The sequence below is a fragment of the Nycticebus coucang genome, chromosome 7, assembly GCF_027406575.1.
Source record: "Nycticebus coucang isolate mNycCou1 chromosome 7, mNycCou1.pri, whole genome shotgun sequence".
Lineage (NCBI taxonomy): Eukaryota > Metazoa > Chordata > Mammalia > Primates > Lorisidae > Nycticebus > Nycticebus coucang.
Genome location: NC_069786.1, coordinates 74,663,765 through 74,675,590, shown reverse-complemented (window position 1 = coordinate 74,675,590; position 11,826 = coordinate 74,663,765). Strand labels below are relative to the sequence as shown.

At 36.2% G+C, this 11,826-nt stretch overlaps 1 protein-coding gene across 1 annotated transcript in view; it reads left to right on the top strand.

Moving 5' to 3' along the window:
• Positions 1-11,826, top strand: part of LOC128590271 (cytochrome c, testis-specific) — an 89,829-nt gene that overhangs the window by 75,668 nt on the left and 2,335 nt on the right. The window contains exon 3 of the mRNA XM_053597556.1: positions 6,751-6,925. Coding sequence (XP_053453531.1) covers positions 6,757-6,925 — 169 coding nt within the window. The 5' untranslated portion in view covers positions 6,751-6,756. The remainder of the gene's footprint in view (positions 1-6,750; positions 6,926-11,826) is intronic.

Genomic DNA, 11,826 nt, shown 5'->3' with positions numbered 1-11,826 from the left:
GGGATTCTTGCTAGATGCACTTATCCGAATTCTTGCTGAAGGTAGGCCAAGATGATAGGAAGTTGATGGTGGTCAGATACCAAGGGTGGGGATTTTTCCTACACTGATTTTGTAGGGTTCTTGCTTATAGTGGGTCTCATTGGAACAGAAAGCCCCATATTGGTTGTAGTGAAGCAGAGGACTCAGAGGAGCCTGACTAAGCTTTGGTCAAAGGAAAGAGTCTTTGTCATCATCTTGGTTATAAGGCCAGTAGAAGGTCACAGAGTTACAACCACAGGAGGAGCCTTAGAGTTGAAAAGAACATTTGAGGTCATCTAATTCCAGCTTCATTTAATAGAGATGAGAAAACTGAGGCTCATAGCATAGCCAAAGGTAATAAAGATACATGTAACAGAGCCAGAACCAAAACCAACTCCATCTGTTGATCTTCTCAGTTTCCAAAAGCACTCCTGGGGTTTGAGAGCAGAGAGGGAGGACTGCTTAATTGTGGAACTAGGAGAAATTGTAGGATACAAGCAAAGTAGGAAATGCCTAATAAATTCCAAGACTTCTTGATAACTGGCCTTAGAGGAGAGATCAGTACAAAACCAGCAGAAATTCAGAAGCAGGACCTAGATTTAGCAGTGGCAATGGAATGAAGTAAAGGGAATAAACTTGAAAATGGACCAGGAGCAGGGTTTCTTGAACGTCTAAGTCCAGGCTGCTAAGACCTGGGTTGCTATCAAGTTAAACAGATAAATATTTCTTGTGGACCAACTATGCACTAGGCTCTGTGGCAGGAGATAGTTATAAAACAGGGAACAGGAAAGAAGACCCCTGCCCTGAGAGAGACTTTTTTTCTGTTGTGGAAATCATACACGTAAGTATATAATACAAAGTAATATCAAATTAATTTCTTGTTTTCCTTGACTATGGTGTCCACTTCCCAACCCTTGATATTTTGTAGCTGTATGATGGTAACTAAAAGTCAGGGAATCTCAGTCGTCACCTTGGATTTAGTACTAACAAGATTGTTATAATTTCTCCTTCTGTTACATTCTTTACCTATAAAGTGAGGGCTCTGTTTACCTTGAGGAAATCTGGCAAGTATCTGAACTTTCCACTTTATCTCACCCAAACCAATCAAGATGAATGACAACAATATGATAACCTAGTAATTATATTGATGTGAAATGAAGAAGTGCAAAGATTTAGAGCAATACTATTTGCACACCAGTGCCATCTAGTGGAAAACATATCGTTTTCTTAAACAGCACTGATTGGGTAATCTCTTATTATTTGTAAAGCAAGATTACTGAAAGAGGTCTTGAAAATTTTAGGCTGATAGTCAAAGCAGCTAAGTTTTTCTTAAAGAAAGATTTTATGTAATCTAAAAGATTACATAAAACAAAACCAGAAACAGAAATATTGGGAAAGGCTAAGAAACCAAAATTTCTCTATTTTCAAGGAAAATAAAAAATTTACTTACAAATTACTAAAATGTTGGAAATACAACAGGGCATCTCAAAAGTCACCATACATACATCTATAGGGAAAATGGAAATTGTAGCAAAATGTACCTTTATTTACAAAATAATCACTATAAAACTTTACAATATATTTTTCTATGTTGATATATAAATATAAAAATATTAAAAATACAAACTGTAATATGAGTTTAATTTTTATGTATTTTGTGACCTTTGGGATATCCTGTATATTTTCTTTATATGATTTAAACACATTTGTTGAGATATAACTCTTATCTCATTCAGTTCATTCATTTGAAGTGTTCATTTAGATGATTTTTAGCACGCCCAGAGTTGGGAAAGCATTACTACACTCAATTTTAGAACATATCATAACTCAATATTGAAATTGTAGTGTTTCAAATCATGTAAAAATCTTTGAACATGAATTAGAGGTAACCAAAACATTTTAAATATCCGATGTTTACAAGAATGATTATAAGTCTGCTTTTTTTTCTTCTTTCTCTCTCTCTCTCTTTTTTTTTTTTTTTTGAGAAAGGTCTCATTCTGGCTGGAGTGCAATAGCATCATCACAGCTCACTAAAACCTCATTCTCCTGAGCTTAAGTGATATTCCCTCCTTAAGTGATATTCCCTCCTGAGTAGTAGTTGGGACGGGTGTGTGCAACCAACGCCCAATTAATTCGTCTAGTATTTGTAAAGAGGCATTCTCCATCTTTTTCAGGCTGCTCTCTAGCTCTTGGCTCTTGACCTCAAGCAATCCTACCACAGCCTCCCAAAGTACTGGGATTACAGGAGTAAGCCATCACATCCAGCCCAACTACTCTAACATTTTAAAAAAGATGTGCATTTGCAGATTGTATTTTGAAGGCTTTAAAATATGTAGTCTATAATGCACAATTATTACAACAATAAACATTATGGTTATTTCACATGAAATCCAGATGTCCTTTGCAAGTTTTTTCTTCTGCAAATCTTATAAATTTCTTTCTTAAAATGAGAGGTGACTGAATTTTGAATTGTAAAGAGAAAATAGTTAAATTTTGTCATGTACAATGAGGCTTACTTTGTTGGTTATGTTAATCTTAATATATTATATTTATTAGCTAGAAATATTTTGCCCTATTTTCAAATTTTATATAGACATTACCACTTATATTTATGGGTAATAAATTAAGAACTTTTAGATTGTTCCATATGAATACGGTGCAGAGACTCCATTTGTCCCATCTGTGAAAACTACTAGTTGCTGAGCATGTTTGCAATCACTGTGTCCTGTAACAGGCTCTAAAGAAGTAGTAGTCTCCTTTTAAGTTTGTATGCCTTTGTTAGAGAATAATATTTAACTCTTGATTTTTTTTTTTTTTAACAGTATGCCGGTCCTTTTAACATAATAGCATACATTCTTTAAATGTGTAGATCACAGGGCCACTTAGAGGTATCACTTAGAATAGTTTCATTTAACCATTTGGAGATTGTGGCTATTCAAAAAATTAAAATACCATAAAATTATTTAAAATTGTCTAAAATTGAAATTAATCAAAATTAAAATAATTAAAAATTCAGTTTATCTGTTGAATTAGCCCCATTTCAATTGCTCCAAAGGTGTTCGCCATAGTGGACAGAGGCCATCAGAGCCAGGGACTGCATACCAGGGAAAAGACCTTCAGCCTCCACGAGAACTGGGATCCTGCTGAGATCAGGGGGCCAATCAGCAGCAAGAGTGGAGCCTGGTCTGCTATTGGCTGGTGTTCACCGGAAGCACATGCCTGGAGCCACGTGCAGGCAGCCCAGGGTTTCGAAGCACCGTGGTGGTGGGACTACCATCCTTAAACTTGGGGGAAGGGGGCTCTGTTTGGGCAGCGGCCCAGAGTGACTGCTCTGCTCAGGGAGGCAGAGGGCAGTGTTGCTGGCCTTGTGGTAGGTGTGGGCCTGGTTGGAAGAGAGTGGGCTGGGCAGCCATGCGATTTGAGCACTTGAGAGGCGCCAGTGCAATTTGGGCCTGGGTCCACCATAAATGAAGCTTCCAACCGTCTGACGTGTGGGAGGTTGACCCCCACCTCAGCCTGGAGGGGCCAGGTTGCCCCTATGTGCAACAGAAGCCTGTTTTCTGGGAGGGGACTCTGTGCAACCTCTCTGATTTCTGGGCGATACTGATTCCGCCTTCCGCCTACGCCCACGGCCGGCAGGAGTCAGCCAAGACGTGGAGGCTGTGGCATCAAAGAGCACAGGTTGGGAGTTTGGAAAGTTTGATTTTTGTTCCCATTATAAGCTCAAATTAGCCTCCTTGAAAGGGAGTTGGCCTCAGACATCTGTAAGGATTGACAGATGTGAAGTGATTTACTCAGGGTCATATCACTATTATTGCACTCTACTTTAGTGCTCTTTCCAGTACAACAGGTGGAATCCTGCTTAATCTTTTTGAGTCTGCTCACTATGCATTCTTAAAATATTCTAGTGACCTTCTCCCTCTTCTTTCGTCACTTCAGTTATTTGGACTTTGTGAATATTGAAGCTTTTTTGGTACCTTGATTGTACTGGCCACATTCCTCTTGTCATTCAAAATTAAATGTAGCAATGGTATGTTTCAGTATTATTTCACCTAGTCTTCTGTAAGCACTCTTTCTCAGTTGGGAAAACAAATTATAAGCATCTGCAATGTGTCAGATATTGGGCTCAACACAGGGTTGCCTAGATGACTCTTTTAAAAGAGAAGCATTAAACTTCTGGAATTGTAGATTTGGTATTGCTCTGCCTGTACCCGTCATCATCTTAAGCCACTGCTCACCAACCAGTCATATAATTTCTCTGTGTGCCTCACTTCCCCCATCTATAAAAATAGAGGTAGTAACAAAATTATCTCACAGGGCTATTGTGGAGAATAGTGACTTAACATATAACAGACTTGGAAATATCCCTGGAGCATAGAAAGCACACACAAGTGTTTGCTATTCTTATTCTGCAAATAAGAATAGGATTAGAATTACTCCACTCTTGGATGAGTGATCATTCTCATATTAGATGTCACATTTTACTTATTTCAGTGAGATATGCCTTAAACCCTAAATACTGATAGAGTGTCAAATGATTATAAATTCCTGTGATATTCTTTCCATCCTCAGCATATCCCTGGTTATCCTTCCTGCTCTTTTCCTTCCTACCCTTCCTGAATCTATTGTTTTTAATACACTTGGAAGAGGGTTGTGGGTATTGCATGGGCGAAATTCTTCTGTGATTAAAAATGGTAGCAATAAACATTTTAATTATGATTAATACTATAGTTTGAATAGTGATAATGGAAATTTCATACAAGTGACTTTCATGTGAAATATATAGCTTATGAGTAAAAATGATTTTGTTTTGTTTTTTAAATGTCTAGTTTTCTGAATTGCCAGCAACGTTTAATTAGTATAGAAACCAATCTGACCTTTCTGCCTTGTTTAAAAATTGGAAAATAAAGATCCTCTAGGTCACCGATCCTTACACTTTTTATAAAGTTTTTCCAAGGTGGTGGGGAACGGGAGGTATAGCTGAGGTGGTGATGCAAATGCTGGGAAGTGGTTGTAAATACAAATGAAGCTCCCCTCACTTGCCCACTCATCTTCTGCTGTGTGTCTGCTTCCTAACAACACTGATCAGAACCTTTTGGCACCAGGAACAGGTTTTACGGAAGACAATTTGGGGATGGGAGGGGTTGGCAGAAAGCAAAGTTCAGGTGGTGACGCTGTGCGGCCCAGTTCCTAGGGGGCCAAGTGCTGGTCCTGCAGCTTTAGGTAGTACTTAGATGACATTTTTAAAATAATACAAACATTTTGCTTACAGTGAATGAATTTTGCTAAAAGGCCAACCGTGCTTTTCTGACTAAAGATTTATCTTTTATGGCCCCTGTTCAAAGGCTCACTGACTTCTTAACCTTTTCGGATAATTAACAGAATTGATACATGTAGAAGTTGGTTGCAGTGTTTAGATTTGTTTGGAATGTTAAAGTGAGCTTCTCTTGGATATATAGTAAGTTTTCTTACTTCTCTTTCTATTGGATCTAAAACATTGATCTTAGCTGTTTTAGGATACTGCCCAAAGAAAACTATCTTCCCTTTAGTGGATTGTTGATACTGTAATGGATTTCCCCATAGATTTAAAGTTAGGAAGCTATTATAGTTTTGCAGATGATTATATATAAAGTTTAGCCTTTCTCCAAGTAATGACCAACTTTAATTAAATAATACCATATTCTTCAATATTGGCAGAATAACACAAATGTTCCATATTTCTCAGTAAGGCTACATAAATTAATATATGCTCATGATCCTGTATCAAAGAATTAGATATTTTCATGATTTGTATAATAGTAATTTTCATCTTAACTCTCATTCCCCTGTACTCTTTCACAGAACACAAAGAGCAGGAAAACAAACCCAGGCAGTGCATTTATTACCATATTGAAGTATAATTTTTTTTATTATTTGAAATTAATTTAATTTTTGCATCATTTTAGATGGATGAGGCATTTGCTTAGTTATGTTATGTAGTTTTTGACAGTCTTAAAATATTTTTGTACCAATGTATATATCTATCACCATATAATAAGACTTTTCCTACTTAAAACCATGTATTTTCCACTACTTTAGTATTATAATATGTACTAATGCTCACTGAACTCAATGATGTTATTTGTGATTGCTTCTAGGTAATGCTTGATCTAGCCTGGTAGATTTATTTACAGCTAAAAGTATAAAGTAAATAAGAAATAATGTTACATGTAACTTGCTGTGGTCTCGTTCTTTTCTGTATGTCTTTTCATTTTATTGTTCTGTTGATGATTGCAGGCACATAAGTCCTCATAATAAATATAAACACCTTTCCAATTTGTTCTATCCTATTTTTTATGTAAGAGGATGAAATATTAGACCCATATGCTTCACATCACTTTTTGTGCGTATGCTTTCTGGAAATGAAAAGGAATATGATTGACCTGGATAAATTAATGTCATTGAAAGCTGAAGTAAAACCATATTTATATCAATAGCAGTTTCTGTAGTAACTGTGGTAGAAATTTAAAATAAACGGGACAAATGAGATGATTAAGTCTGAATAAATTTGGATGCTATAAGAGATCTGTGTTTTTGAGCACTCAGACAATAAAGCATGCATGCTTTAAATGATACATCCTTGTCTAAAGTCGTTAGCATTCACTTCAGCCAAAGTGATGAAATTCCTTTTTCTCCAGTTTTGCAAATCTGATATTTCCTTTGGTCTGTGGTTTAATGAATGTTTCATTGCAGAACAAAATGGGAGATGCTGAAGCAGGCAGGAAGATCTTCGTTCAAAAATGTGCTCAGTGCCACACAGTGGAAAAAGGTGGAAAACACAAGACTGGTCCCAATCTCTGGGGCCTCTTTGGCCGACAAACGGGACAATCACCAGGATTTTCTTATTCGGATGCAAATAAAAACAAAGGTAAAAGCAAGCAGTTGTAGGAGAAAACCAGATGCTTTGTTGCAAAGAAGAAAGCAGATGATGTGAAATTATAGTAATTTCTTAACTTTCAGCATTAAAAATAGAGCCTCAAAAAAAAAAAAAAAAATGAATCGGGCTGTGCCTGTGGCTCAAGGAGTAGGGCACCAGTCCCATATGCCGGAGGTGGCGGGTTCAAACCCAGCCCCGGCCAAAAAACCACACACACACACACAATAGAACCTCATATTTATATTACTGAAATATTGATTTATGTCGTAAGACCTGCATAGGAATAACCAATCACTCTTTTGATCAGAAGAATTAGCAATCTTGTGTGGCATAAGTTTTTGCCTATATAGGGTATTTTATTTTATCTGGAAAAAGTCTGAGCTAAATTTAAAAAAATCATATTTTAATGGTATAATAGTAGTAGTGATTCCATTTGTAGTAGTGATTCTTAGTAGGGTGGGAGGAATATCACAGTTTGAAAAGCATATCAGCAATTTCTTTATTGGTGGAAAAGGACTGGTTAAAGTGAGAAGGCATTTTAGGATTGAGATTGAAAAGTTGGAAAAGACTGTGATATCTTTGCAAAGCAATTTGTTACTCCTTGATATATATGATACAGACACATGCGTACACACATGTACACATATGTATGTATCTACAAAGATGTGTACATACATACATACATATATGGATATGTATACGTGTGTGTATATGTGTATATTTAAGGATTACCATCAGATTGTCTTAAAACAAAGTACAACTCTATTTTGAACTTTTCTTGGAGGCCTAGCATATTTTATAGGTTGGAATTTCAGATCACTACTATTTGAAAAGAGTTTATTTTTATTTTTTATTTCTTTTCATTATTTTATGGAAGTGGAATTTATATGATTTATATAATATGCAATTAGCCATTTTAAAGTGTAAGGTTCAGTAGCATTTAGTGCATTCACAATCCACTTCTCCCTAGTTTCAAACCTTTTTTTAATCACCCAGGAACACCTGCATGCATTAGTAATCACTCCCCAAGCCCTCTTACCCCAACTCCCTGGCAACCACTACTGTTTCTGTGTCCGTGAATTTGCCTGTTGGACCTTTCATGTACGAGGCATTGTAGACCATGAGGCCTTTTGTGTCTGGCTTCTTTCACTTAGCATGTTTTCAGGGCTCATCTAAATAAGCATGTATCAGTGCTTAATTCTTTCTTTCCACTTTTATTAAAAATATTTACCCCACAAAAATACTACAAACAACAAAAAAATAAACACCCAACGATACAAAGGGTGATACTGAGAAACTAACAGTCTAATAATTTTTGATGGCAATTGATATTTCCTATGATGCTTCCTATGACTGAAATTCTAATTATAGCCTTTTGCTACATAATTCCAGTCTCTGACTATGCTATCACAGAATTCCAGTGAGTTTCTGTCTTCACATGGCTGTTTTCTTATGAGGACACCAGTCATATTGAATTAGGAGCTCATCCTATTCCAGTGTGACCTCATCTCAAGGGAACTAGTCACTTCCACAGTGACCTTATTTCCAAACAAACCCATGGCCTGAGGTAACAGGGCTTAGGGCTTCGATATATCTTTATCTGGGGGATATATGTAATAAAGGACTGTCTATACATTCAAAATAAATACAAGCTTGATAAAGTTCTTACATTAAAAGTATATGAAATAAAATTTAACCTTTGTCAAGTTAGGAGTATTTTAGCATCTATTAAAATATTAACATAGTTATTATTAACACAGTATCATTGTATTAGTATGTATAAAAGTCCTGGTAATGGGTATTGTATAATAAAGAATTTGGTCCTTATCTTGGGTTCCTGGCAGGGAGCCTCTAAAACCTTGGAATTTCTGGAGTGATCATAGTATCTTTTTTTTTACGGTTAGCCCCTGGAACCAAGACGTGAGGGTATGCTAAGAAGATACCTTATGATGAGCTCCCAGGTTCAGGATGGGGACTGACTATGCTGCAAAGACCAACCATGTGTTTAGAGAATTGGAACTTTCAGCTGGAAGCTTTGGCTGAGCTTCCTGCTTGGTGAACAATTCCTTGAAGTGGGAGGGCATTGAGTCCAGATGCTACAGAGAGATGACCCAGAAGCTCTCACATCTGGGACCCTCCCAGACTTCACCCTATTGTTTTTTTTCCTTTGGCTGATATCCTTTATGATAAAACTGTAGTTGTAAGCAATTGCTTTCCTAAGTTGAGGAGATTGTGGGAATTCCTGAATTTGTTTCCAGTTGGTCAGTTTGAGTGGCCCACGGGCCCCTGGTATCTGAAGTAAGGCAATCTTGTGCTAACTCTGGGCAGTAATCTAAGAATTGCACTGACATGTTTACAATAGGATCTTCAATTAATAGACTAGCAAATAAGTCAGTTTTTAACTCACACATAGTGTTTGCATTTACATGGCTCTTTAATTTTAAGATAGCATTTCCCTATGTGTAATTTTATTATTTTATTATCCCGTTAAAAAAACATTCAATTTTTGAAGTTCTAATTTGTAGTTATAAACTAATATTTGTTCCTCTAGCTGCCAATATTTTGAAGAATTTCTTGTTTATTAGCATTGATTTGAAATATTAGAACTTATTACAAATATGTCTTTTATTATAGATTATCGTCAAAGGTTGAAAGCTATTTGAAAAGCTTGGTTTTAACATTATTCAAGAATTAGAAATAAAATTTCCCAGGCCCAGCACCTGTAGCTCAGTGAGTAGGGCACCAGCCACATACCCTGAGGCTGGCAATTTTGAGCCTGGCGCAGGCCTGCTAAACAACAATGACAGCTGCAACCAAAAAAATAGCTGGAGGTTCTGGAGGCTTCCCGTAGTCCAGGGACTTAAGCAGTGCCAGCTACTTAAGAGGCTGAGACAAGAGAATAACTTAAGTGCAAGAGTTCGAGGTTGTGGCAGGCGCCTGTAGTCCCAGCTACTTGGGAGTCTGAGGCAAGAGAATTGCTTAAGGCCAAGAGTTTAAGGTTGCTGTGAGCTTTGATGCCACAGCATTCTACCGAAGGTGACATAGTGAGACTGTGTCTCAAAAAAAAAAAAAAATTTCCCTAAATCAGATTATTTAAGTAATATTTAAATATTATTCAGGGATATATTATTATTTGTTGGTTTCATTGATGATATAATAATAATAAGTAACTTAGTTTGTTAATCAAGACTAATCAAACTAAGGTTTAAAATGAAATGAAGGTTTAAAGGATACTTTAGCACAGCTTGCCCAAAGGAATAGTTGAATAAGAAGAGAACCAGGAGGCCAGTAGTACAGTACTAATACAAATTGTGGTGCACTGTCAACCATATTTGATTTTCTGTTGCAAATAATTATAATATTTTTATTTTCAGAAGAATACAGAAATTGTCATATTTTAAGGAAATTCTTTGTCCCATGTGACTTGCATAGAGTACAATTTTACAAAATGCATGATTGTAGCAATACTCTTATGTAATGTGGTTTCAAAATTGTGGTAAAATATGCATAGCATAAAATTTACCATTTTAACTATTTTAAGTGTGCAATCCTGTGGCATTAAGCACATTCACATTGTTTTGCAGCCATCACCAACATCCATCACCAGAACTTTTTCATTTTCTCAAACTGAAACTCTGTACTCATTAAATAGCTCCTGGCAATCACCTGATGACTTTGTCTTTTGTTAATTGGACTATTCTGTGTGCCTTACTGAGGGGAATCATACTGTACTTGTCCTTTTGTGACTAGTTTATTTCACTTAGCAGAGTATCTTCAGGGTTCATCTATGTTGTACCATGGGTCAGAATTTTCTTTTTAAAGGCTGAACAATATTCTATTTAAAGTAGACACCATATTCTGTTTATTCATTCATTCCTTGATGGAGACTTGGGTTGCTTCCACCTTTTGACTATTGTGAATAATGCTGCTATGAATATGGGTGTGCAAGTATATGTTGAGTCTCTGCTTTTATTTTCTTTGGGTGTATATGTGGAAGTGGATTTGCTGAGTCCTATGATAATTCTGTGTTTAATTTCTTGATTAACAGCTATATTGTTTTCCACAGTTGGCAGCACCATTTTATGTTTCCACCAGTAATGCACAGGGTTCCAGTTTCTCCAAATTTTCACCAACACTTGTTGTTTCCCATTGTTTTGGTAATAGCCATCCTGATGGCTTTGAAGTGCTGTCTCATGTGGTTTTGATTTACATTTCCCTATTTTTAGTGATGCTGAACCATCTATAGTGTGTTTTTAAAAACAGTGTTAAATGCGTATAATTTTTCCTTTAACCCTAATATCATTATGGTGAATTGAGGCGCTGTTTGCACTTACGAGCAGTGATAATGAAGCAGGTTTTAAAATGTTTAAATTAATTATGATTTTTCTAGGATTCTATGCTAATAAATCTAGAATTAGCATAGAACTAGAATTCAAACCTAGGTTTTCTTGGGCCTTTAAAGAAGTCATATTTTAGGGTGAGCAAACTAATTTATTAGGGATTAGTCTTTATCTTTTGCCTAGTGTCATGTCAAATCTTGTAATGGATACAATAGGACACACTAAAGCACTTTAAAATATTTTGAAATCTGTGTACATTATACAAAAATACAAATAATTCAAAAGAATATTTCCCAGGATGCGTGACAATGAAATTATGTACGTTCACTTTTCCTGACCTTTCCCTATTCCTCTCCCTCTACCAACTTAATTCTGGTAAAATTCTTTTTTATTTTGGTGGCCACATTTGTACTTTGGATAATATCCATATGCCTCTACTATTTGATTTATCTTTTTTTTTTTTTTTGTAGAGACAGAGTCTCACTTTATGGCCCTCGGTAGAGTGCCATGGCATCACACAGTTCACAGCAACCTCCAACTCCTGGGCTTAAG